The 22,287-nt window shown below is 52.4% G+C and overlaps 2 protein-coding genes and 1 non-coding gene across 5 annotated transcripts in view; 1 reads left to right on the top strand and 2 right to left on the bottom strand.

The window, feature by feature from the left end:
* DNAJA3 (DnaJ heat shock protein family (Hsp40) member A3) overlaps positions 1 to 2,467 on the bottom strand; it is a 28,607-nt gene extending 26,140 nt beyond the window's left edge. Inside the window, exon 1 of one of the 2 annotated variants that reach the window (XM_043914203.1) lies at positions 2,224 to 2,467. In XM_043914203.1, coding sequence (XP_043770138.1) covers positions 2,224 to 2,434 — 211 coding nt within the window. In that variant the 5' untranslated portion in view covers positions 2,435 to 2,467. The remainder of the gene's footprint in view (positions 1 to 2,223) is intronic. The other variant, XM_043914204.1, reaches the window with a different exon arrangement.
* Positions 2,468 to 2,557: 90 nt separating this feature from the next.
* Positions 2,558 to 22,287, top strand: part of LOC122701340 (coronin-7) — a 61,553-nt gene continuing 41,823 nt past the window's right edge. Inside the window, exons 1-5 of one of the 2 annotated variants that reach the window (XM_043914197.1) lie at positions 11,035 to 11,211; positions 13,537 to 13,633; positions 14,451 to 14,525; positions 18,111 to 18,181; positions 18,527 to 18,710. In XM_043914197.1, coding sequence (XP_043770132.1) covers positions 11,152 to 11,211; positions 13,537 to 13,633; positions 14,451 to 14,525; positions 18,111 to 18,181; positions 18,527 to 18,710 — 487 coding nt within the window. In that variant the 5' untranslated portion in view covers positions 11,035 to 11,151. Of the gene's footprint in view, positions 2,626 to 9,774; positions 11,212 to 13,536; positions 13,634 to 14,450; positions 14,526 to 18,110; positions 18,182 to 18,526; positions 18,711 to 22,287 lie in introns of those variants that run through there. The other variant, XM_043914196.1, reaches the window with a different exon arrangement.
* TRNAE-UUC lies at positions 15,954 to 16,026 on the bottom strand. Its single transcript has one exon. It is a non-coding gene; the product is annotated as a tRNA-Glu (tRNA).

The following is a 22,287-nucleotide window of genomic DNA, read 5'->3' as shown; positions in this document are numbered from 1 at the left end:
GTATTTAGTGCTTGTCTGTCTCCTTTCACACATACACAATCACCAAAAAATTTTCCCCGAATATGTACATACGTGATATGAACAAATTTACCTTCATAGATATCTAAGGAATTACACTTGAGCATAAAGTGAAAGCGAAGTCACTCAGTCGTGTCCGACCCTTTGCGACCCCATGGACTGTAGCCCATCAGGCTCCTCCGTCCATGGGATTCTCCAGGCAAGAATACTGCAGTGGGTTGCCATGTCCTTCTCCAGTGGATCTCCCCGACCCAGGGATCAAACCCAGGTCTCCCGCATCACAGGCAGACGCTTTAACCTCTGAGCCACCAGGGAAGCCCCAATATTTGAGCATAAAGATGCAGGCAAGTGCTATTCACAACAACCCTGACATTAGAAAACACTGGTAAAATGTAAAAATGACCATTTTTGCTCATATTGAGAAATACAGCATGACATCGTTTCCAAATCCCAAGGAAACCAGGGCAGACTACTGTGAGGAAATATAGGTGGCAGGAACAGAATAAACAAATGGGATCACCTGACCAAAATCACATCCCGTCTCTTTGTTCTCTGCTGTATCCCCAGTACCTAGCACAGAATCTGGCATATGACAAGTCCTCAATAAATACCTGTAAATTAAAATATTTTCAATTAAGGAAAGGGAAGCACAAAAGAATTTAAATAATCCACCCAGGTCTCTTTCTCTCTCTCTCTCTCACACACACACACACACACTACTGGAACCAGTGTTCACTGTACAAGGCAATCACAATTACTGATACATAATGACTGGCTTTTATGTAAGCATGACAAAATTCGATATTACTAGGACATTATCTTTAAGTAAATTACCTTGTGAGGACCCTCTAGTTAATCATCTCACTAAGTTTATACATAAAAATAGCATTTGCACAAATTCTAGGGGACACAAACACCTAGCACAATTCAGGCACCATAATTAGTGGTTCAATGGCTCCTCCTTCTTTATCTCACTGTAAGGGAAACGGCCCAAACACACAGCGTAAGAAACCACTATGGCTAAGCACTTAAAAAGCTTAATATATGCTAATCCAACATCACCCCCATCAATTACGGAATAAGCAGCTTTTGAATCAAGGAGCAATCACTTTCCAGTTTTGTGACATTATTCAGGTTAACATCTAAGACTCAGTTTCTTAACCTATAAAACAGAATAATAGTGGGAATTCCCTGGCAGTCCAGTGGTTAGGAGTTCTCACTTTCACTGCAGGGGCCCAGCTCCATCCCTGGTTGGGGAACTAACATCCCACAAGACCACCAGCTTGGCCAAATAATAGTTAAGTGTCTACCTCACAGAAGTAATCCATACCTCATACACAGGAAGTGCTTAGTAAATATTAGTTTGCATTTTTATTGCAATAAGCAACACACGTGCTCAGTTCCTAAGGTGTCCAACTATTCGCGACCCCAAGAACTGTAGCCCGCCAGGCTCTGTCCATGGAATTTCCCAGGTAGGAATAACCGAGTGGGGTGCCATTTCCTTCTACAGGGGATCTTCCCGACCCAGGGATCGAACCTGCGTCTCCTGCACTGGCAGGCCAGATTCTCTACCGCCCTGAGCCACCAGGGAAGCCCAATAACCAACATGAAGACCTCTAAAAAACAGTGTGCCCTTCGATTTACACCATGTGGCAGAAAGAGACTAAGCTCTGAAAGAACAACTCTAGGTTCGGGACAACTCTCCTTATCTAACTTTATGACCTTGGGCGGGTCAACTCTGCTAGAACCTCAGCTTCCCACTCTTTAAAATGGGGATGATCATCCCCACCTTGTAGGACTGTTACCATCAAGTGAGATGGGTACACAGTGCCCACCGAGCCCAAGAGCAGGTGCTCACCGAATGGCAGTTCCCTCTGCCCCGCCGCTACAGGCCAGGAAGTAGCGGGATGAGAAAGGAATTGGGCAGGGGAGCAGTAGATGGCGGGAAAGAGGCCTCCAGAAATGCTGCCAGAGAGAAGGTTCACGGCCTCGGGGCGTTTCGTCCCCTCCGCTCGAGACTCCACGCAGCTCTTCCTCCTTCACCGCTTCTGAGCAGCCATTTGGGCCTCTCTGCCTCCTGCCGGCCCACTTCCCCCGAGCGGTTCCGCACTTAGGTCAGAAGATACACTCCACCCCGCTACCCCCATAGCTAGAGCCAAGCGAGTCACTCCTTTCCAGGCCTTGGGCGCTAGAGCCTGCCCTCACCTGTGAAGCTGACACCGGGTCTCAATGTCAGCAGCGCCCCGGGACCGCGACCTCCCAGGGAAGGCGGGAAGGCGGTGACGCTCAAATTGCGGCCCAGCGACGCCCCTACCACGCCCCCCATGGGTGGCCTGGCCCCTCTCCCCGCTGCAGCCGGCAGCCGCGGGGTCCCCACAGCCACCAGCAACCAGCGTGTGGAGCACCGCGCCGCCATCTTGGCCCGGGGACACTGCGCCTGCGCCACCCGGCTCAAGGCAGCCTCACGGGGACGACGCACGCGCGCAGGCCGGCGCTTCCGGGGGCGGGGCCTGCTACGGTCACTCGAGAGGGGAGGTGGGGGAACTACGAGCGTTGCGCGTGCGCATCCGCACCGAGTGCGCTTTCTCGGTCGCCGACGCCGAAAAGGTATTTACTCTAAAAAGTGCTAGTTGATAACTTGGCTTGAGAAGACCCTTCATTCTGTGCTGAACGATCAATACTGCACCTTATCTGTGTAAAGACGTGATTGAATGTAGCCAAATATAATGGGTCTGAGGGGCCTGGGCGGGGGCGGACTACAAGTCCCGGCGTGCCATGCGGCCGTGCATCCCGCAGATCCCAGCATGCCTTATGGCTCCCTTTCTCTTGACCCTGAGCCTCAGGTCTTCTTGCTGAGGCTTACTCACTCGTGTGCGCAAGCGGTTCCCTTCGTTAACCTATTCCCAGTGCCAGGCTTTATGCTTACTCTTCCTCTGGCTGATTCACCACGAAAAGGACTTGGATCGCTCGGCTCTCTCCTAAGCGTATTTGCCTTCTCCAAACCTGTAGTGAACTTGCCGGTCGCTGTGAGCTGAGCTACCCAAAAACGAATTTAATAAACATTGTGGGTGTCACGTGCGTTCTAGAACGTCGAGGATACAGTGATGATTGACACGCCATCCGTGCTTTGGAGGAGCACACAGTGAGGCGAGAGGCATCTTAGCCACTGAGATAACGTGGTCAGTGCTACTGAAGGTATAAACAGTGTTACAGGCCCACAGGCGAGGGAGTTTCTCCGACAGGTTGGGGGTATTTCGGTGTCAGGGAAGGCATCTAAGAGGAAACGTTTGAGTTGGACGTTGGTGAAAACTACGCCAGGTTGGAGGGGAGGGGAAGAGTTTTCTAAGTAGCAAGAACTTCAAAAGCAGATGCGAAAGTACTTGCCCTGTATGCGCTAGCTAAACTTGGGATATATGACTGGAGATGAGTCTAGAAAGAACCTGGTCTGGTTAGTCCTGCAGAGGGGTTTCCACTTTCACACTCCCACCACCACCCCCGCTAACAATAGAAAGGGAACCTGAGGGCTCCTGGATGGATTTAAGGTGATGTGTGCTCCTTGCTTCTCCCCCATTACACATGACATTTTTGTGTATGTGGTTATTAATCTGGGGAAATATACATAGCTTTCATCAGTCAAATTCTCCATAGGCTCTAAGATTGAAAGAAGGTTAAAAACCACTGGTCCAGTGAAGAACAGTTAGGAAGCTGCTGTAAACTGTAAGGAATACTTGAGAGTTTGGGCCAGGGAATTCAGAGAACTGAGCTGAGCAAGGGATGTTATAGAGAAACAGGAAAAGATTGACATGGAAGGGGAAGTGGGTATAAGTTTGTTTGATATATTCAACAAATATTTAAATGTCTCCAGCATAGTGCTTTTGGGCTTCCCTGGTGGCCCAGACAGTAAAGAATCCGTCTGCAATTCAGGAGACCTGGGTTCAATCCCTTGGTTGGGAAGATCCCCCGGAGAAGGGTGTGGCAACCCATTCTAGTATTCTTGCCTGGAGAATTCCCACGGCCAGAAAAGCCTGGCAGGCTACAGTCCTTGGGGTTGCAAAGAGTCGGACATGACTGAGCAACTCAGCACAGCACAGCATAGTGCTTTGAGAGTATGGGCTCTGGAGTCAGACTGCCTGGGGCTGAATCCCAGCTCTGCCAGTTAACAGCTGTGTGTCCTTCGACGACTTCCTTTACCTCTCTGTGCCTGTTTCCGTTCTCTCAAATGGGGAATAGTAGTACCAGGGTGTAGTAATACTTCAAGGGATCATCTGAGGAGAGAGTGAGATCATCCACGTAAAGCCTTCATACTGTACTCGGCACGTGGTAAGCACTCAGTGTGTGCTCAGGCTCTGTGCTAACCACTGGGACACCGGAGAGAACGCTGACAGGTACTTGCCCACAGGGATCCCAAAGCCTAAGGGGAGGCGGGAGGGTGCTGATTGAGAGAAGTACAGCTTTCAGGAATGAAAGTTGAGAACAAAAGCCAAAGAGATTTTCATTCACCACCTCAGAGTGAGTTAGGAATGAGGGCTCACTAGTATGAAAACTTTGTCAGCCTTGTAACCCTCATTTTTTGGTATTTTAGTCTCCCTCTCCTATCTATTTCCCCATAGTGATTAACAGCGAAGATCCTCCATACAGAAAGTGGGTATGTATTCTTGTTTTAGCAGGTAATAGGAAGGCCATTTGTCTGGGAGCCTATATCTCCTTTTATGAAGCATAGAGCCCCAGGGTAGTGGAGTAGATGAGGGTGGATACTAAAGGAGGGAAGAAAGGCCCTGAACAGAACACAGAAAGCCTCTGGCAAGATTCCCTGGTGAGGGGACTTCCCTGTGATCCAGTGGTTAAGAATTCACCTTCCAATGCAGGGGACATGGGTTCAATCCCTGGTCAGGAACTAAGATCCCAGATGCCACAGGGCAATTATACCTGCATGTGTCAACTAGGGGCAACTATACCCGCATGCCTCAACTAGAGACACAGCCAAAAAAAAAAGACTCCCTGGAGAGAGGAGTAGCCTAGTCCTGCTCCTGGTTTCTCTCACTGCTAATCACCGTAGAAAAACAGATGATACAATTACTAAATGTGAGTATGGTACAAAGCGTGGGAAGTCTCCACAGAAGTGATCCTTGGTTTGTGCTTCCTGAATCAGCCTCAGCTGATGGTTGTTTGGAGACAATGAACATGCTTTTTTAATGTTCTTTGAGCAGTGGTCATTCCAAACTAAAAATCCTGGGAAAGGAGCGGTTTGGGGGGAAAAGATAATGAAGTGGTTTTTTTTTTCTTTTGGCTGCGCTGGGTCTTCACTGCAGTGGTTGGGTTTTCTTGTTGCGGAGCACAGGCGTTAGGCGTGTGAGCTCAGTGGTTTCTGCTTGCTGGCTCTAGGGTGCGCAGGCTTCAGTAGTTGCGGCACAAGGGCTTGTTAGCTGTGGCTCTCGGGCCCTGGAGCATACAGGCTTCAGTAGTTGTGGCGCACTGGCTTCGTTGCTCCGCAGCAGGTGGAATCATCCCGGACCAGGGATCGAACCCATGTCTCCTGCATTGACAGGCAGGTTCCCATCCACTGTGCCACCAGGGAAGTCTGATAATGAATTATTTTTATTTGGATGTAACAACCTTGAGACATCTATGGGACCAATTTCATGCAGTCTCTTTTCGGTTCACAAAGAACTTCTCATGTTTTCTCTCTTGATACAGTCACAGCCCTCTAGGTTAAGTAGGGCAGAGGCTAGCCGCATTTTTATGAATGGACCCTCTCCCCAGCCTCCCACAAAACACCACCAAACTAAGCTCTGAAAAGTGGAAAAACTTGTCCAACGTCACACAGCTTGTGAGTCAGTGAACCAAGATCTAACAGCGAAACCAGAACTCTTTCCTTTAAACCATGTGCCTTCATAGATTATGATCAATAGTTCCCAGTTATACAGCTCTGGATGGCTTACAAAGCACTTCCTCATGCAGAGTTTCATTTGCTTTTCACAACGAAAGGAAGCAGGGCTAATATTTATTACCACCCTCACCTACAGACTATTTCACTGCCATCCAAGTCTTTCAGCTGTGATGAAACGCAAACAGATTCTCCCCAGGCTTGTTATTAAAAAACTAAGATGAGCACACAGGATACAGCTACCCACACTGTCAGGCAGAATATGTCCTGGGTCTGCTTCCTCCACCACCTTCCCCCAACTCCCGCTGCCCCCTTCTCCAGTCTAAAGCTAAAAACGTGAGCTTTAAGGAGAAACAAACGTTTTGCAAGAGGCAGACAAGTTGCATAAGCCTCTCCCTGTCTTCACTTCTCATTTTACTATTCCACTGGGCCCTCTCGGCTCCCCTGAGTTGAGGAGGTCTGTGAGCGCTAGCAGGGAATTGAAGTATGGTCCACCGGGACATGCCGGACTGAAGGCCAAGGGAGACCAGAGGGTCTACCCCATGATTTCCAGTGGACACTGGCCACCTGAGGTACAAGGGACCTCCCAAGTCCTTGGCTCTGTGATGGAGTGATGGTCCTTCTCCACTGTGAGTGAGGAGCCCTTCCAGGGAGGGCAGATGGGCCTAAGCCTTCAAGGGCAATACAAGCCAGCTCACCATTTCTCTAGTTGTAGTGTTTTCTTTCCTCCCCAAGAGTGTGTGTGTGTGTTAGTTGTTCTGTTGTGTCTGACTTTGTGACCCCATGGACTGTAGCCCGCCAGGTTCCTCTGTCCATAAGGATTCTCCAGGCAAGCATACTGGAATGGGGTGCCAATCCCTTCTCCAGGGTATCTTCCAGACCCAGAAATTGAACCTGGGTCTCCTGCATTGTGGGCAGATTCTTTAACCATCTAAGCTACCAGGGAAGCCCAAGAGAGTATGGGGCAATTGCGAGGAACTGTGGAGTGTCGGGCCCAGATGTTTCCAGGCCTAACCTCTGCAATGGGTGCAGTCCCCTGCAGCAGGAGATGAACTGTGTCCTTGCCTGGCTCACCCAGGTATTTCCAATGGGACTTTCATGTTAATGATCTCCTTAAAGGCCCTTTAAACCACAAGTGACTCCAGCTCCCAGCTGAATACCCTTCTGCCCAAACTAGACTTAAACTTCAGCAGTGTTTTACAAACCTGAGAAATGAACTTTAAAAAAAAAAAAATATTTATTTAATTTGGCTGTGTGGGGTCTTAGCTGCAGCACCAGGGATCTTCTTCATGTCATGTGGCTTCTTTTATTGTGGCTCATGGACTCTCTAGTTGTGACCTTTGGGCTTAGTTGTCCCATGGTATGTGGGATCTTTGTTCCTCAACCAGCGATTGATCCCATGTCCCCCTGCATTGCAAGGCGAATTTTTATTTATCATTTTCTTTTAATTATAGGGGGGTGGTTCCCTATGCTGTGTAGCCCGCCATGCTTCTCTGTCAATGGAACTCTCCAGGCAAGAATATTGGAGTGGGTTGCCATTCCCTTCTCCAGGGGATCTTCTCAACCAAGAGATTGAACCTGGGTCTCTGGCATTGTGGTCAGATTCTTTATGGTCCAAGCCACCAGGGAAGCCCTGCAAGGTGGATTTTTAACCATTGGACCACCAGGGAAGTCCCTGAAAGGAACTCTTAAATGGCAAAAAAAAGGTGGGGGGAATCACAGATGCTGAAAATGAAACTCTGGATCCCCCAGTGATTAGGAGACTCCAAAGTGCAAAACATCACCTTAGAAAATGACAGACTTTTCTATGGAAATGTCCTTTAGTTGTAAATTATCACCACAAAAGTTAAAGTGTGTGTTTCTATTGAAATATTCAGGGACTTCCCTGGTGGTCCAGCGGTTAAGACTCTGGGCTTCCATTGCAGGGGGCATGGTTTCGATCCCTGGTCATGGAACTAAGATTCCCCCATGCTGCATGGTGTGGCCAAAAATAAATATACATAACTTGCAAAAAATCAGAACAAATCACTAGATGTAGTAAGACTCCTGAACCCCAAGACCACATGGGTGCACCTCCATAAACAACAAAATAACAACACAGGCTGCAGTCATGTTTTCCTCCACTTTTGAAATGTATTTTGTTGCTTAATAGTTCTTTTCCTCTGTTGAGATAACTACACATGCCTTTCTATGTCAGCTCCTGAAATGAACATGGCAGGCCTTATGCATAAAAAAAATGTTTTCAATGTATATTTTAATAAACAGTCATTTCAGGGGCAGATAACTAGATCTAAATAATTTGCTGTTGGCACTGACGCTGGCCTCATCCCTCCCTTTCTTACAAAAATTCTACTTTACGGAAACCACTGACCTTGCTGAAGATTAAGGGAACACCATGTCAGAAACTTCTTTTCTTTAGCATCATAGTATAAAATAAGATGCCTCCTAAGGCTCTTTAATGCTTGTATGTGTGTGTGTTTGGTTTCTTTTTGCTTGTCCCTTTTCTTTCCACTGATGTCTCTTCCTGTGGTTACACGAAGCACTTCTGATTTTTCTAGAATGAGGACTTCACTACAACTGGACTGCCAAATTCTTGTTCATTATTAATTACTCTTGGAAATAGGACCTGTGAAATCAACATCTTCTTGTCATGTACCTAGCTAACCAGACATCCTCCCTTTGTTGAAATTTGATCCATATTTTGATAGACTGCCTTTGAGGGTGGAGAGGTGTCTTCCAGTGTCCTTATAAGCAAACAGAGAGGTTGGGATTCTAGGATTGCAGAGACAAAGCTAGTAATTCTTTGTAATTCTACAAAGCTAGTAATTCTAGCCCCCCTGGGGGGCTAGACAGAATCGTGCAGGCTGTCAGTTGAATTTTGCAATCCATGAAGAAATTTAATCTGCTGAAGTCTGCATCAGTCTTCGAGTTCTGAACTCTCTACTAGAATGACTCTCTCCAGCCAGAATGGACCTGGCTACATGTGGGATGGTCCCTCTCTGGGCCTTGATGATGTCCCTCTGGTCCCTCTCTGTCCCTCTCCCCTGCTATGGCACTCAAGTTGGTCACTATGGCAATCGAAAAGTTGACATTCTTAATAGTTTTCTTCCACCAACCCCTAGTTTGTAGCAAGAGTTACATGACCCAGCACAGCCAGAGTCAGACCTTTAACTCCCAGAGGTAACAAATGAACTTTAACCTCCCAGAGGTTGTTTAGTCACTCAGCTGTGTCTGACTCTTTGCCACCCCATGGCCTGCAGCACGCCAAGTTTCCCTGTCCTTCACTATCTCCTGGAGTTGCTCAAACTCATGTCCATTGAGTCGGTGATGCCATCCAACCATCTCATCCTCTGTTGCCCTCTTCTCCTCCTGTCCTCAGTCTTACCCAGTATCAGGGTCTTTTCCAGTGAGTCAGTTCTTTGCATCAGGTGGCCAAAGTATTGGAGCGTCAGCTTCAGCATCATTCCTTCCAATGAATATTCAGGATTGATTTCCTTTAGGACTGACTGGTTAGATCTCCTTGCTGTCCAATGGGCTCTCAAGAGTCTTCCCTAGCACCACAGTTTGAAAGCATCAGATGGACATTCCACGGGCTAAATTTGGTCTACAGATATGGGGACCTTACACCAAATGAAATAAGCCAGTCACAGAAGGATAAATGGTGTATTATTCACTTAGATTTGGTATCTATAAAGTAGTCAAATTCATAGAAACAGGAAGCAGAATGATGGTTACTAGGGGTTGGGGGGAAGGGGAAATGGGGAGCTGTTGTCTAATGGCTATAGTTCCAGTGTTACATGAAAAAGTTGAACACTCCTGAACTGTATAGGTAAAAATGTTAAATTTTTTTTTTTTTTTTTTTTGGCCACAAGGTTTTATAAAAAGCACAAGTGATGTCTGCAATAATTGAACACCACAACCAACCAACTCAGGATTGCACTAATGGTGCCTTTTGCAAAGCTGCTGGAATTCCAGTGTCTGAACAGTATGTCGTGGGAAAGCTGCACTTCAGTGGCTGCCAGCCTGCTCAAAATTCAAAATCCCAGCTCAGTCAACTTACCTGACAATCTATGGAGATCAAAGTTCCCTCCTAACTCAGTAATGGCCTTTGAGTGGTCACAGTTTACCTGTGAGAACTGAAAAAAAGAACTTGCATTTTAGGGATCCATGCGTGCCCCTCGCCAGGCCGAGCTTTCAGAATGACCCTCTAGGCAGTCTGCGTCAGTTGAAGCTGCTGTCTGCAGCCGGCTGCGGAAAGCGTTTTCACAGCAGCTGGCCGCTGCGACTGATCGTTCGTCTTCCTCAGATCAAAGTCCCCTTTCCAGACACGCTTGAGCAGGTGTTCTGTCTGGTATCAAGCAGAAAGCCTATTCTGGAATCACAGAGTCAATTTTCAAAGCGAAGAGAAAGGCTTGTGGAATGAATGGCCCCGGGTTTGTTCCGTAACTAAACAAGAAGCGCCGGTTGGGCAAATTGGCCATTCAAGGGATTCTCCATAGCCCTTATCTACTGCCGTTTCAGCTTATCTGTAATTGATTGATTGCCTACCGGGAGTCTTGGCCCACAGCGCCCAAGGCCTGCGGCCAAGACTTGCCCTTATAAGGGACGCTGAAGGCTCCATTCCCCCCTCCTACGGAGCCCACCTGACCTAAGCAGGGTGGGTGAGAAGCGAAGCCTTTAGAGTAGGTCCCACCGGCAGGGATTTGCTTCAGATCTGGGCTCTCCTCCGCTGCCATTCATTATCCCTGTGACCCGGTGCCAGCGGCGCCTGAGAGCGTTCTCCCCTGTCTCCGAAATGGAGCTAGTTCATTTCTTCTTTCCCTCCTCCCGGAGAAGGGCGTGCTCTGAACCCTGGAAAGCCTCCCGGGGCCAAACCCTGCCCACAAAAATCGCAGCCGTGGTCCAGGGTCTTGCACGCCCAACCCGGCCGGGGGCGGACAGCTCGCCGCACGTGACCTCGCGGCCCGCGACTCCAACCCTCTGGCATTGGGGCGTGGCCTCGAGGGGCGGTCGAGCGGCGATTGGCCGGGAGGTGGGGCCTGCGGCGTGCGCGCGGAGGGAGAGGGGGATGGGGGTGTGGCCCGACAGGCCGGAGAGGGCTGCGATTGGCTTGAGGCGCGTAGGGGGCGTGACCACGGGCGGCAGGCCGCGGGTGGGGCCGGAGGCGGCGGGAGTCCAGGCTGCGAGCCGTGCACCTGAGAGCCGACGCCCGGGTCCGCGAAGCTGTACTCGCTGCTGTCCACGCCGCCATGAACCGCTTCAAGGTGTCCAAGTTCCGGCACACGGAGGCTCGGCCGTCCCGCCGCGAGGTAAGCCCGGCTTCCGTCGCCCCTTGCCCGGCGGCCACCCTCCCCCCGCTCCTGGCCCCGCGCGGGGACCCTCCCGAGCCCGCCTGTCCCGGGGGCGCCCCCTTCAGGCCCGGGTCAGGCGTCCAGGCCGCCCTGTGGCCGCGCGGCGGTCAGAGCTTGGCGCTCCTGGGACACTCTCTGGGCTCTCGTTGAGCACCGAGGTCCTGCCTCGCAACGGGACCCCCGAGGCGGCGCCGCCCGCCCGGTGGGGCCGAGGCCTGAGGCCTACGAGGCTGCCTGCCTTCCTGGCTTCCGGTCGGCCTCGCCTGGGAGCCACAGCTCCTCCTCCCCGTCTCCTCGATCGCCCCTGCCCGGGGCTGGGGTGCGAGGGAGATGCCCCTCTGTCCTAGCCTTGGCGAATCCGGGTGTGTCACTGGAGAGGGGGAGCTCCTCGACCAGAGACGCGCCCTTCCCTTGGGTTTCCGCCGGCGCTTCCTCTCGCGGCTGGCTTGAGTTCTTCCCCTACTCAGGGTGATGCTGCCAAAGCCTGGGTGGGGCGTGGGAAGCCGAAGCAGGTGGAGGCGAGAGAAAGAGCTGAACCAGGTGGCGGGGGAGTCCCCTCGGCCCCCCGGAAAGGCAGCAGGCCTGATGAGGGGTGTGCTTCAGGTCGATGCCTGCCCGGGTCTGCAGTGAAACATTATTTGGAAGGCCTGGGAGTGTCTTCCAATAATGAAGAGGAGAAACTGACCTCTGGTGACTCCATCAGAGGCCATCTCCCATCAGGACAGTCTGAAGCAGAAGCCTGGTTCTGATCCCCTGGACAGTGTTTCCTGGGCATGTCCCACGTGCATGTCCAGCTGCTGGAACCACAGTGGTGAACACAACAGCAATTTCCTCCCTCTCTGGTGCTTACAGGCTCAGGGGAGAGACAGCAAGCATGCAGGCAGGCAAGGGCAATGCAAGTTTTAATAAGTGCACTGGGGAACACACACGGTGGCGCTGGGATTAAGATGGAGACAGACCTAGAGGTGGAATTAACCTCAGTAGGGTAGTCCAGGACGTCAGCTGGGAGGAGGTGACGTTTAAGCTAAGGCAGGAAGGGTGAGAAGCAGCTGGGCATTCGGGAAGAGTGGGGTGAGAAGGAGCCTGGTGGAGGAAGGAAAGTGGGGCAGGGTGGTTGGAGGGCAGTGAGAGGGAAGCATGATGTCAGATTAGTCCAGAGTGGGCCTGCAGAGCCCGAGAGCCCCAGGAAGAAGCTGGGTTTTCTTCTGAGTGCAGTGGGTAGCCATCGAAGGGTTGAGGGGTGGTGGCAGAGAGGTTCTCATGTTTGAATTTAAGACCGTCACTCAGTGTAGTCAGTACTGCTTGGAGCGGTCTAGAGTGGACTTGAGAGGCTCAAGTGGACTTGTTCCTGGTGGACCTCAGTCCAGCAAGGCGAGCAGACAGGTGTGGAAGTAGAGATAGTAGAGAGAGCTTAACACTGTTACACGTTAGGGAGATGGGAGGACAGGTGGTGTGTTCTCTTTGTCAAAACTATTGTATTTCCTGTCACTGTATTTGTACAGTAAACACGAGTCCGGAGGGAAGAATAATACTGGATGATAACATTCTACCCCAGCAGGTGAACATTGAAATAGAAACTAGGGTGCTGGGGGTGGTTTCCGGGATGCTCTCAGCGGGTGGGCTGGGACATGTGGGTGCTCGACGATCGTCAGGGATGCTGTGAGCTGCTGATACAGGAAACACTGGGACCTCACTGAGCTCAGTCTTAGAAAAAGAGTTGCTCCGCTCTTCTGCTGGGGGTGTTAACATCATTGTCTATTTGTGGGGGTGCGTCGTTCAGCTGACTATAGGACTTCATGGAAAGGCCTTGACTGTCCCCTTTCTGAGCTTGTTGTATTCCCCCCTCGGAGGAGACGCGTACTTGGTGGAGGCCTTCAGTAATGCGGTTGAGGAAGTTGAGTCTGTCTGTCTTAGACGCTCACTTCTCCTTTCTCTGCTTCTCTCTCCCTTTTAACATCAGTCCCCACCCCCAACCAACACACACGCGGCGCAGTTAGCCCCTTGACTTCGTTCAGCCTGAGCTTCCTTCAGACATTTTCCTGCCCCTTATTAGAGAACTTATTTAATACTCAAAATTGACCCCCTTATGACAGGTTGTTATTTCAAGGACATTTTTTGTATTTTCTAAGGGACTGTGCGTGGGGACAGGGTTTGATTCAAAGGCCTGCATCTCTAATGGTGCAGCTTTAAGGTAGAGTCTTCCTCCAGTATGCCCTACTCCTTGCTTTAGGCAGAGCCCTAGCCAACCCTTTTTTTTTTTTTTTTTTGGTTCTCTATTTTCAGGCCTGGATCAGTGACATTCGAGCAGGCACTGCCCCCTCATGTGGGAACCATATCAAAGCCAGCTGCAGCTTAATTGCATTCAACTCTGACCGTCCAGGTAGGGAGGTGAACATGGATGTGGAGAGTCAGATGTTGCCACCCTACCAAGGGCAGAAGGACAGGCTCGTTGTAGGCCAGAGGCTTGGAGGGACCTCTCGGGGTTCAGAAGTCAGCACCATGAGGGGCCTTAGACCCCTCCAAAGCGGTCAATGTGCAATAAGCAGATGGACTTCAATTTGGGCATTTTACAGAACACGTTGTATAAACGTGTTGGCTGTGGTCTTCAAGAGCTTGGCCTGGGGTGGGGGTTGGGGGCTGTCGCTATTGTTTCCAACAGTCCCCATATGCAAGCCACTCCTCATGCGGGGGCAGCTGGAGTCGATAGGGAGGTAAAAGCTCCCTGTGTTAGTTGGGGCTCTGAAGGTCGCTAGTGATGACTCAGACCTCAAATTGACTTAAGCAAGAAACAGATAAAACAGTTACCGTTTGGTTTATATAACTAAACTCCAGGGGGTTCAGGCAGAGCTGTGTCTCACTGTATCCTGTCCCTCAGTTCTGCTGCCCTTGGGTGATGGCTTCTTTCTCAAGTAGAACCGGGAAGGTGGCAGCTGGTGGCCCCAAGCTGACTACTAAGGCCAAACAGTGCCGTAAAGAGACAAGTTGTGTCTCTGCATAGTCGATGTCACGGAAGACTCTTGTACGGGGCAGGAACTGAACCCTGGCCAACCGCTCCATCCGGAGGGATGTGGTCTTACCGTTGGTGGAGGCTTCAGGAAGGTCTGAGGCCAACCTCTTGGGTCTCATGTCCTCTGGGAGCCCTGGGCAGTAGATCCCCTGTTAGGCCTGAAGTCAGAGCCCCTGTGTGTGTTTGACAGGTGTACTGGGCATCGTGCCTCTGGAAAGCCAGGGAGAGGACAAGAGACAGGTGACTCACCTGGGCTGCCATTCAGGTGAGTGGGGACGGAAACCAGGACGCCTGGAACTCACCCCTCCCGCCCTGGGGCCAGGGATTCCTATTCACCTGGTCCTGCACCCCCGTGGTTGGCTGGGCCCCTCCTGCCATCCCCACTGTGGGAAAACTTGCTGGTTGAGAACTCCAGCCTGGGCAGAGAGGAGGGAAGCTGGTGCTCCAGGTGGTCAGACTGGAAGGAGGAGGGTATGCACCGGCCCGTGCCAGGCTCCAGGCTGCTGATGGCTCCCTGTCACTGTGGAAGACTCAAGCCCGTGTGATTCTTAGTCCCGTGTGCTCGTCTGGAGCCCAGCAGATCACCTCTCACAGCAGGCATCCTCCCAGCCAGGCAGGCTGCTGAGGGCCCTCCAAGGAGGGGGCTGGTTGGGCTGCAGAGCCAGAGATGGGCCCTCACAAAGAGAGCTTTTGTCCACCCCTGCAGCTGCTTCTGGGGGCGCCCAGCAGTCCGCCTGGCAGCCTGCCCACGTCGAGGGAACAGTTTGGTCTTCTCAGGCTGCAGCAGCGCCTCTTCTTTTCCCGTCCAGCTGCGGTGGCCACGGGCCCAGACCCTCTGGCCTGTGTTCCTGGCTGCCTGTTGGGCGGCCTGGGGTGAGAGAAGGGTGCTGATCCTTCATCCCCAGTGTGGGTGTGCAGCTCAGCGTCTCGGTCCTGATGCTGAGGGTGGCGGTTAATAAGATGACGGTAGTGAAGAATGATGGAGCTTTCCGTGGGCGCTCAGCGCTGTCTTCGTTTTCTTACCCCATCCTTGCTTAAAACTTAAAACAACTTTGTCAAGGTATCATTTACATACTTATAAACATTGCTTGTTTGCTTGTTTTATATGAAGAATTCGATGCCTTTTGTTAAAGTTACAGGGTCGGGTATCCCATCATTCAGTTTTAGAGCATTTCCATTATCCTGAAAAGACCCCTCATGCCCCTTCGCAGTTAATGTGTTTGCCTCGGGCGGTGAAGTCTCAGGCATTCATGGATCTTTCTGCCTCTGCAGCAGGGGCTTTGAGCTACTGTGTGGCCAGAACTGGCCTGCTGCCTGTCTTTGTAAATAGTTTTATTGGAACACGGCCACGCCTCTTCATTGACTTACGGTCTGTGGCTGCTTTTCCCAACAACTGCAGAGTTAAGGAGACGGGTACCGTATGTCCCTCGGAGCCTGAAATGTTTTCTGTCCCAGCCTTCACAGAAAACGTTGGTTGATTTCTGCTCTATGGACTGGCCTTCTCTGGATGTTTCACATAAATGGATTCATGTTATATGTAGCCTTTCAAATCTAGTCTGTTTCATTCGGCATAATATTTTTGCGATCCCTCTAACGTAGCCCATAGACGAATTCTGCTTTCTCATACCTTTCTGAAGTAGGTTTCTGTTTTTATTTTTTATCTGACTGTGCCATACAGCTTGCAGAATCTTAGTTCCCCGACCAGGGATTGAACCTGGGACCACGGCAGTGAAAACACCGGGTCCTAACCACTGGACCACCAGGGAATTCCCAAGAAGTAGGTTTTTAAATAACCGATTTTTCAGCTAAGAAAACCAAGGCTCAAAGGGATTATTAGGAACTTAGCGATGTTGGCATTGCTGCTGGCAGAGCCAGAGTCGGAACCCAGGTATTTTAGGCACGGTGCTGTTGGCCTTGTGATTCTTCTTCACAGGGAAGTGGCTCCAAGTTGGAGCTGCATGCAGGGTGGTGAGACCCCTGTTACTGGCAGCTGGACCGGGCTTTGTGGTGGATGATAGCCTCTGTGTGGCTGCAGCTGTCCGGCGCCTCTCCCCGAGGGAGCAGCCTTGCCCGGAAACTGGTCCTGGGGGCGCTTCACTCCAGCTCCTCAGAACTTACCCTTGGGGCACCAGGCACTCCTCTCCCCTTTGGGTGCTGGTGGAGGGTGGGGGGTCTGCAGTGATGGGTTTTGGCTGCTGCTCTGACTTCGGGTGCACCTGGGGCACCTTCTGCCTCTCAGCTCTCGGGTGGCCCTTTGGTCTGGGGAGCAGAAGGTTGGGCAGCATCTGGAGACCGTTTCTGCAGGACTGGGCTGGAGGGCGGTGACCAGCGGCCTGCTCTGATGTGGGAAAGGCCGCGAGCTGTTGTGCTGAGGATGTAGGTTCTGAATCTGGGCTGACTGCCCGACCCTCAGCCTGGCCCCTTCTTAGCTGTGCAGCTCTGGGCAAGTGACTTAACCTCTCTGTCCTCGTGTTCTCATCCTCCACTTGGGGATGAGGCCACAGTGCCATCCTGAGGGTTGTTGTGAGGAGTTGGTGAGATGAACCTTCAGGCCACAGTCCTTCCAGCACTGCTGGGCACCCAGATTGGCCGCTGCTCATTACCTTGGGGAGGCCAGAGTCTGCACCCAGCCCGGGCCCTGCCCTGTCCTGTCAGGAGCCCGCAGGGTTGGATGCAGGGTTCTGTGGTCAGGAGTCCAGGTTGGGGTTGTCCCAGGAGTGCCTGTGCCCATCCAGCGCTTCTCTTCCTTGTCTTATGGGTCCGCTGGCCTGGGAGGACAGTGTATTTGGTCGGCCCTGCCGGGGAGACTGGCAGGAGGGTGGTCACTGTGCTCCTTGCTTTGGTGACTCAGGCCTGGCTGTCCTGCTCACATCCCAACCAGCTCTACACCCAAGTCTCTGCCTGGCTGAAGCCCCCAGTCTCACCTCCCTTCTGGGCTCTGGCTCACTCCGTGTACCCCACCCCTCCTCCTGGTTCCCCTAGAGCTGAGCAGTTCAGGTTCTTCAGTTGCAGGGATTTGAGACCAACTCCAGCTCTCATAAGCCACAGAGGGGTTTACTGGGAGACTCTTGGGGAACTTCCAGAACTGAAGAAGCACATGGACACACAGGCTTTCGGAGGGTCCTGCCCAGAGCTGACTGCCGCCTCCCGGCCGGCTGCTCTCCACCCAGGCCAGTCCCTAAGGCGCCCTGTCACTCGGCCTCCTGTTCCCGGTCTCATTCCCTTCAGAGAGAAGCTGGCACCTGGGCTTGGGGCGGGTGCGCTCCTGCAGGTGGGCCAGCCCTGGCTTGTCGGGGGGCAGAGAACTCCTAGGTCGACAGTGTCACCCCTGACCCATGCCACCCTCAGTGTTCTCCGGGGCCCGCTGTGCCTCCTCCAGGAAGCCCCCCTCCATGCTCAGCCCTGCTCTTGGTGCATCCGCAGAGAAATGCGTGTCCCTGTGGAGGTGGGGAGGGTTCTTGAGCGCTGCGTGGCCTGTGGTCTGTCCTGTTTGTGATTCACGTGGGGGCTGGCGCTTGTGTCCGTTCACCCGAACTGGGCTCTGGATTTTGGGTGAATGCAGGTGCCTGGTGACCTGGGGAGCTTCCTACCCATCCTGCCAGTCTCCCGATGCTGGGCCCTTGGCCACCGGGGGCCAAGTCTGAGCCTGTGTCTGGCAGGTGGGGACCTGTGGTGTTGGCCCGCGGTCTCTGAAGGTGCCCTGCCCTTGAGGATTTCCAGGCTGCCATCATGTGGGCAGAGGGTCAGCCGGGAGGCTCTGGGCTGTGGTTCTGGCCTTGGGAGAGGGTACAGTGGGTCGGAACAGGACATTCATCCTCGTCAGGCCATGTCAGCTGTTTCTCTCCCACAGACCTGGTCACGGACTTGGACTTCTCCCCCTTCGATGACTTTCTCCTGGCCACAGCCTCAGCCGACAGGACGGTGAGCGGAGCGGCTGGAAGACCTGTTTGCGGCCTTCTGAGAGCCCAGGGCCCTGCTGGTTCCCCCACATCAGCTCTCGTGCGCCCCCGGGAACTTGCTCTGAGCCAGGGCCGTGACCTGTGCCCTGCTGCTCGGCTCCTGTGAACAGCAGGGCCCGGGTGGTGGGAGGCCTGGAGGGGACAGAGCAGAGCGCCGGCTCCCCCCACTCCCACGTCTTCCCCTCGGCCCCTGAGCCCGCCCCCTCCCTTCCCCTGGGGTGGGGGCACCGGGGACAAGGCTGGACGGAGGCAGCGGGATGCCCCCCCGCCCCCACCAGCCCTGGGCTCATAGACTCATTCTCTGCAGGTGAAACTGTGGCGACTGCCAGCGTCTGGCCAGGCACTGCCCTCGGGACCTGGGCTGCTGCTGGGCCCCGAGGACGCCCAGGTGGAGGTGCTACAGTTCCACCCCACTGCCGACGGTGTCCTGCTGAGCGTGGCGGGCAGGGCTGTGAAGGTCTGGGACGCTACCAAGCAGCAGCCGCTCACAGGTAGGGCCGCTGCGACAGCCCCTCCCCGGGCAGCCCCATCTGGCAGCACTTTATGTCTGTTTGCAATTCTGGCAACGTGAGTTTCAAGACACATGTCAAGTTTCACATGCATGTGATATATATGTATATGTAGTTACGTGTGTATGTGTGTGTATGTATCTGTGTATTTGTTTACCTGTGCATGTATATATGATACATAATTTTACAAGACTTGTTAGCAAGCACCCTGTCCCTCCCCAGTTTCTATAAACATCTGTTTTCATCTCATTTGGCTGTTTTTTCTGCTTTCTCCTCCATATGTCTAAATAACTTCCTTATACTGTTATTTCTTGAATTGTGTGTCATTTCAGTTTTGAAAGCAGACTATTAATTCCTCCTCTAGGAGATGAGAATTTTGCTGTCTTCACCACTTCCCCCTTCCCCCCACAGTGCTGCTTCTCTCATTTCCCCCAGTGTAGTGTCCTGGTCCATTGGACTGCTACAGCAGAATCCCACAGACTGGGATTATAACTGGGTTGTAAACAACATTTATTTCTCACAGTTTCGGAGTCTGGAGGTCTAACCAGGCACTGGAGAGGACCTGCTTCCTGGTTCGCAGGTGGCCATCTCTTCACATGGAGGCAGGGGTGAGGGAGCTCTCAGGGGTCTCTCTGATAAGAGCACCGAGCCCTTTCATGAGTTTGACCTTATCGCCTCCCGGAGGCCCTGCTGCCAGATTCCATCCCAGTGGGAGTTAGGTTTCAACCTGTGAATCTGGGGGCACACCAACATTCAGACCACGCATAGGGAGTGACAGCTTTGGGCCATATTCTTTAGTGTTTGCATGGTTATGACCCACCACGGAGCCCAGGTGTTTTCTGCGGCATCGTCACCAAATCCTTTCTGCAGAGTCCTCCTGGACAAGTTCGTCCCCTTTGTAGGGGAAAGACATGAAGCTCAGAGAACTGAAGGACGGACTTTCTCTGCAGGGCTGTGCAGGCTGTCCGGGGTTGTGCAGGGTCACCATGGTGGTGTCCCCACCTCGGGCAGGGACCAAGGGCCAACAGCATAACGGGGTGTCTGAGGGACCTGCCTTCTGATAGCATCAGTTCCCAAGAAGTCACTCGGTGTTCACCATGGAGCCGTCTTGTGCCCCAAGGGACCTGAAATTCAAGGTGCAGGCCTCGCCCCCAGCGTGCTCCTGGTGCAGTGGAGACCAGCCCGACCTTGCAGTGGTGGTGTGTCATCAGGGAGTCACCGCAGCTGTAACTTCCGTCTCAGGCCCTTCTCATCTGCCCAGCACTGTGCTGGGGGCTTCACACAGGGGGCTGTTGCCGTTCCCGTATAGTAGCTGAGGTTAAATAACGTGACAGAGGTCACAGCGCAAGTGGGTGACAGGGCTGGGATTAACTTGAGGGGGTAGACCTTGGCATGGTAGTTACCTGGGGCTGCAGAGAGAATTACCCCCAAACCCAGAGGCTCAAGAGAACTGAGAACATTTCTCATCGCCAGGGGTTTGAGAGCAGTGTAGCAGGGTGTCTCTGGCCTGGGATTTCTCGTGAGGCCGGGGTCCCCTGTCAGCTGGGGCTGCCGGCACCTGCAGGCTGAACTGGGCCAGGAGGACCCACTTTCTGGATGGTTCACTGTCACGGTGCAGGCTGTGGGTAGGAGGCCTCAGTTCTCCGCTGTCGACCTCCCTGTGGGCTGCTGGATCACCCTCACCACACGGCAGCTGCTTCCCCAAGGGACAGTCCCAGAGAAGCAGCGAGGAGGCGGCCACGGTGCGGTTTATGCCGCAGCTTTGGGAGATGCATGCCTTCTGCGAAAAGCGGGTCACCAAGTCCTGCTCACACTCAAGAGGAAAGGACTTGGGCTGCACATTTTGTTCATGTATATTTTACATTTATTTGTTCGGTTGCACCAGGTCTTAGTTGTGGCATGTGGGATCTAGTTCCTTGACCAGGGATCGAACCCAGGCCCCCTGCATTAGGAGTGCCCAGTCTTAGCCACTGGACCACCAGGGAAGTCCCTGGGCTGCACATTTTGAAAGGAGGAGTTGTTAGTTTCCTAGCGTTGCCATCACCAGTTCAGTTTAGTCGCTCAGTTGTGTCCGACTCTTTGCAACCCCGTGAATCTCAGCACGCCAGGCCTCCCTGTCCATCACCAACTCCCGGAGTCTACTCGAACTCATGTCCATTGAGTCAGTGATGCCATCCAACTATCTCATCCACTGTCATCCCCTTCTCCCCCTGCCCCAAGTCCCTCCCAGCATCAGGGTCTTTTCCAGTGAGTCAACTCTTCCCATGAGGTGGCCAAAGTATTGGAGTTTCAGCTTCAGCTTCAGTCCTTCCAATGAACACCCAGGACTGATCTCCTTTAGGATGGACTGGTTGGATCTCCTTGCAGTCCAAGGGACTCTCAAGAGTCTTCTCCAACACCACAGTTCAAAAGCATCAATTCTTCGGCACTCAACTTTCTTCACAGTCCAACTCTCACATCCATACATGACTATTGGAAAACCCATAGCCTTGACTAGACAGACCTTTGTTGGCAATGTAATGTCTCTGCTTTTTAATATACTATCTAGGTTGGTCATAACTTTGCTTCCAAGGAGTAAGCGTCTTTTAATTTCATGGCTGCAATCACTGTCTGCAGTGATTTTGGAGCCCCCAAAAATAAAGTCTGACACTGTTTCTACTGTTTCCCCATCTATTTTCCATGAAGTGATGGGACCAGATGCCGTGATCTTAGTTTTCTGAATATTGAGCTTTAAGCCAACTTTTTCACTTTCCTCTTTCACTTTCATCAAGAGGCTTTTTAGTTCCTCTTCACTCTGCCATAAGGTTGGTGTCATCTGCCTATCTGAGGTTATTGATATTTCTCCCGGCAATCTTGATTCCATAATGGAGTACCACAAATTGAGGGGCCTAATATAACATTTATTAACTGGCAACTCTGGAGACCAGAGTCTGGAATCAAAGTATTGGCAAGGTTGGTTCCTTCTGAGGCTGCGCAGGAGACTCTGGACCAGGTTCCCCACCCAGTGCTCCGTGGCTTCCAGTGCTTCCATGGCTCCCGTGCTCCACGGCTTCTGGTGCTCCCATGGACCCCGTGCTCTGTGGCTTCCACTGTGTTCGTAGCGTCTTCTCTCTGTGTATGTTTGTCTCCCGGTCTGATTTCACAAGGGCACCATTCATACTAGATCAGAGTCCGTCCTAGCAGTAGCAACTTGATCATCTTCAAAGACCCTATTTCCAAATAAAGTTGCATTTACCTGTGCTGAGGATTGGGACATTGACATTTTTGGAGGGTAGACACAATTCAGCCTGTAACTGGAGGGATATCAAAGAATTTGTGGATACATTTTAAAACTGTCATGCTATGCAGGGAGGGAGTGAGGAAGGCCCAAGCAGGTGCCCAGGGCAAGGGTGCCTGTGACACTTCCATGGGCGGTGTGGCCCACTGCAGGGGGATGGGGAGGCATGTTGGTGACTGAGCAGAGCGAGGTGACCCAGCAACAGGGAGCTGGCTGGGGGCGTGGCCTGAGAAGGGTGGGGCTGAATGACACCCCGCCCCCAACCTGGAGGCCCTGCTGCTC

This window comes from Cervus elaphus, chromosome 10 (assembly GCF_910594005.1).
Source record: "Cervus elaphus chromosome 10, mCerEla1.1, whole genome shotgun sequence".
NCBI lineage: Eukaryota > Metazoa > Chordata > Mammalia > Artiodactyla > Cervidae > Cervus > Cervus elaphus.
Note: the sequence above shows the minus strand (reverse complement) of the source record. Positions and strands in the feature narration are given on the sequence as shown.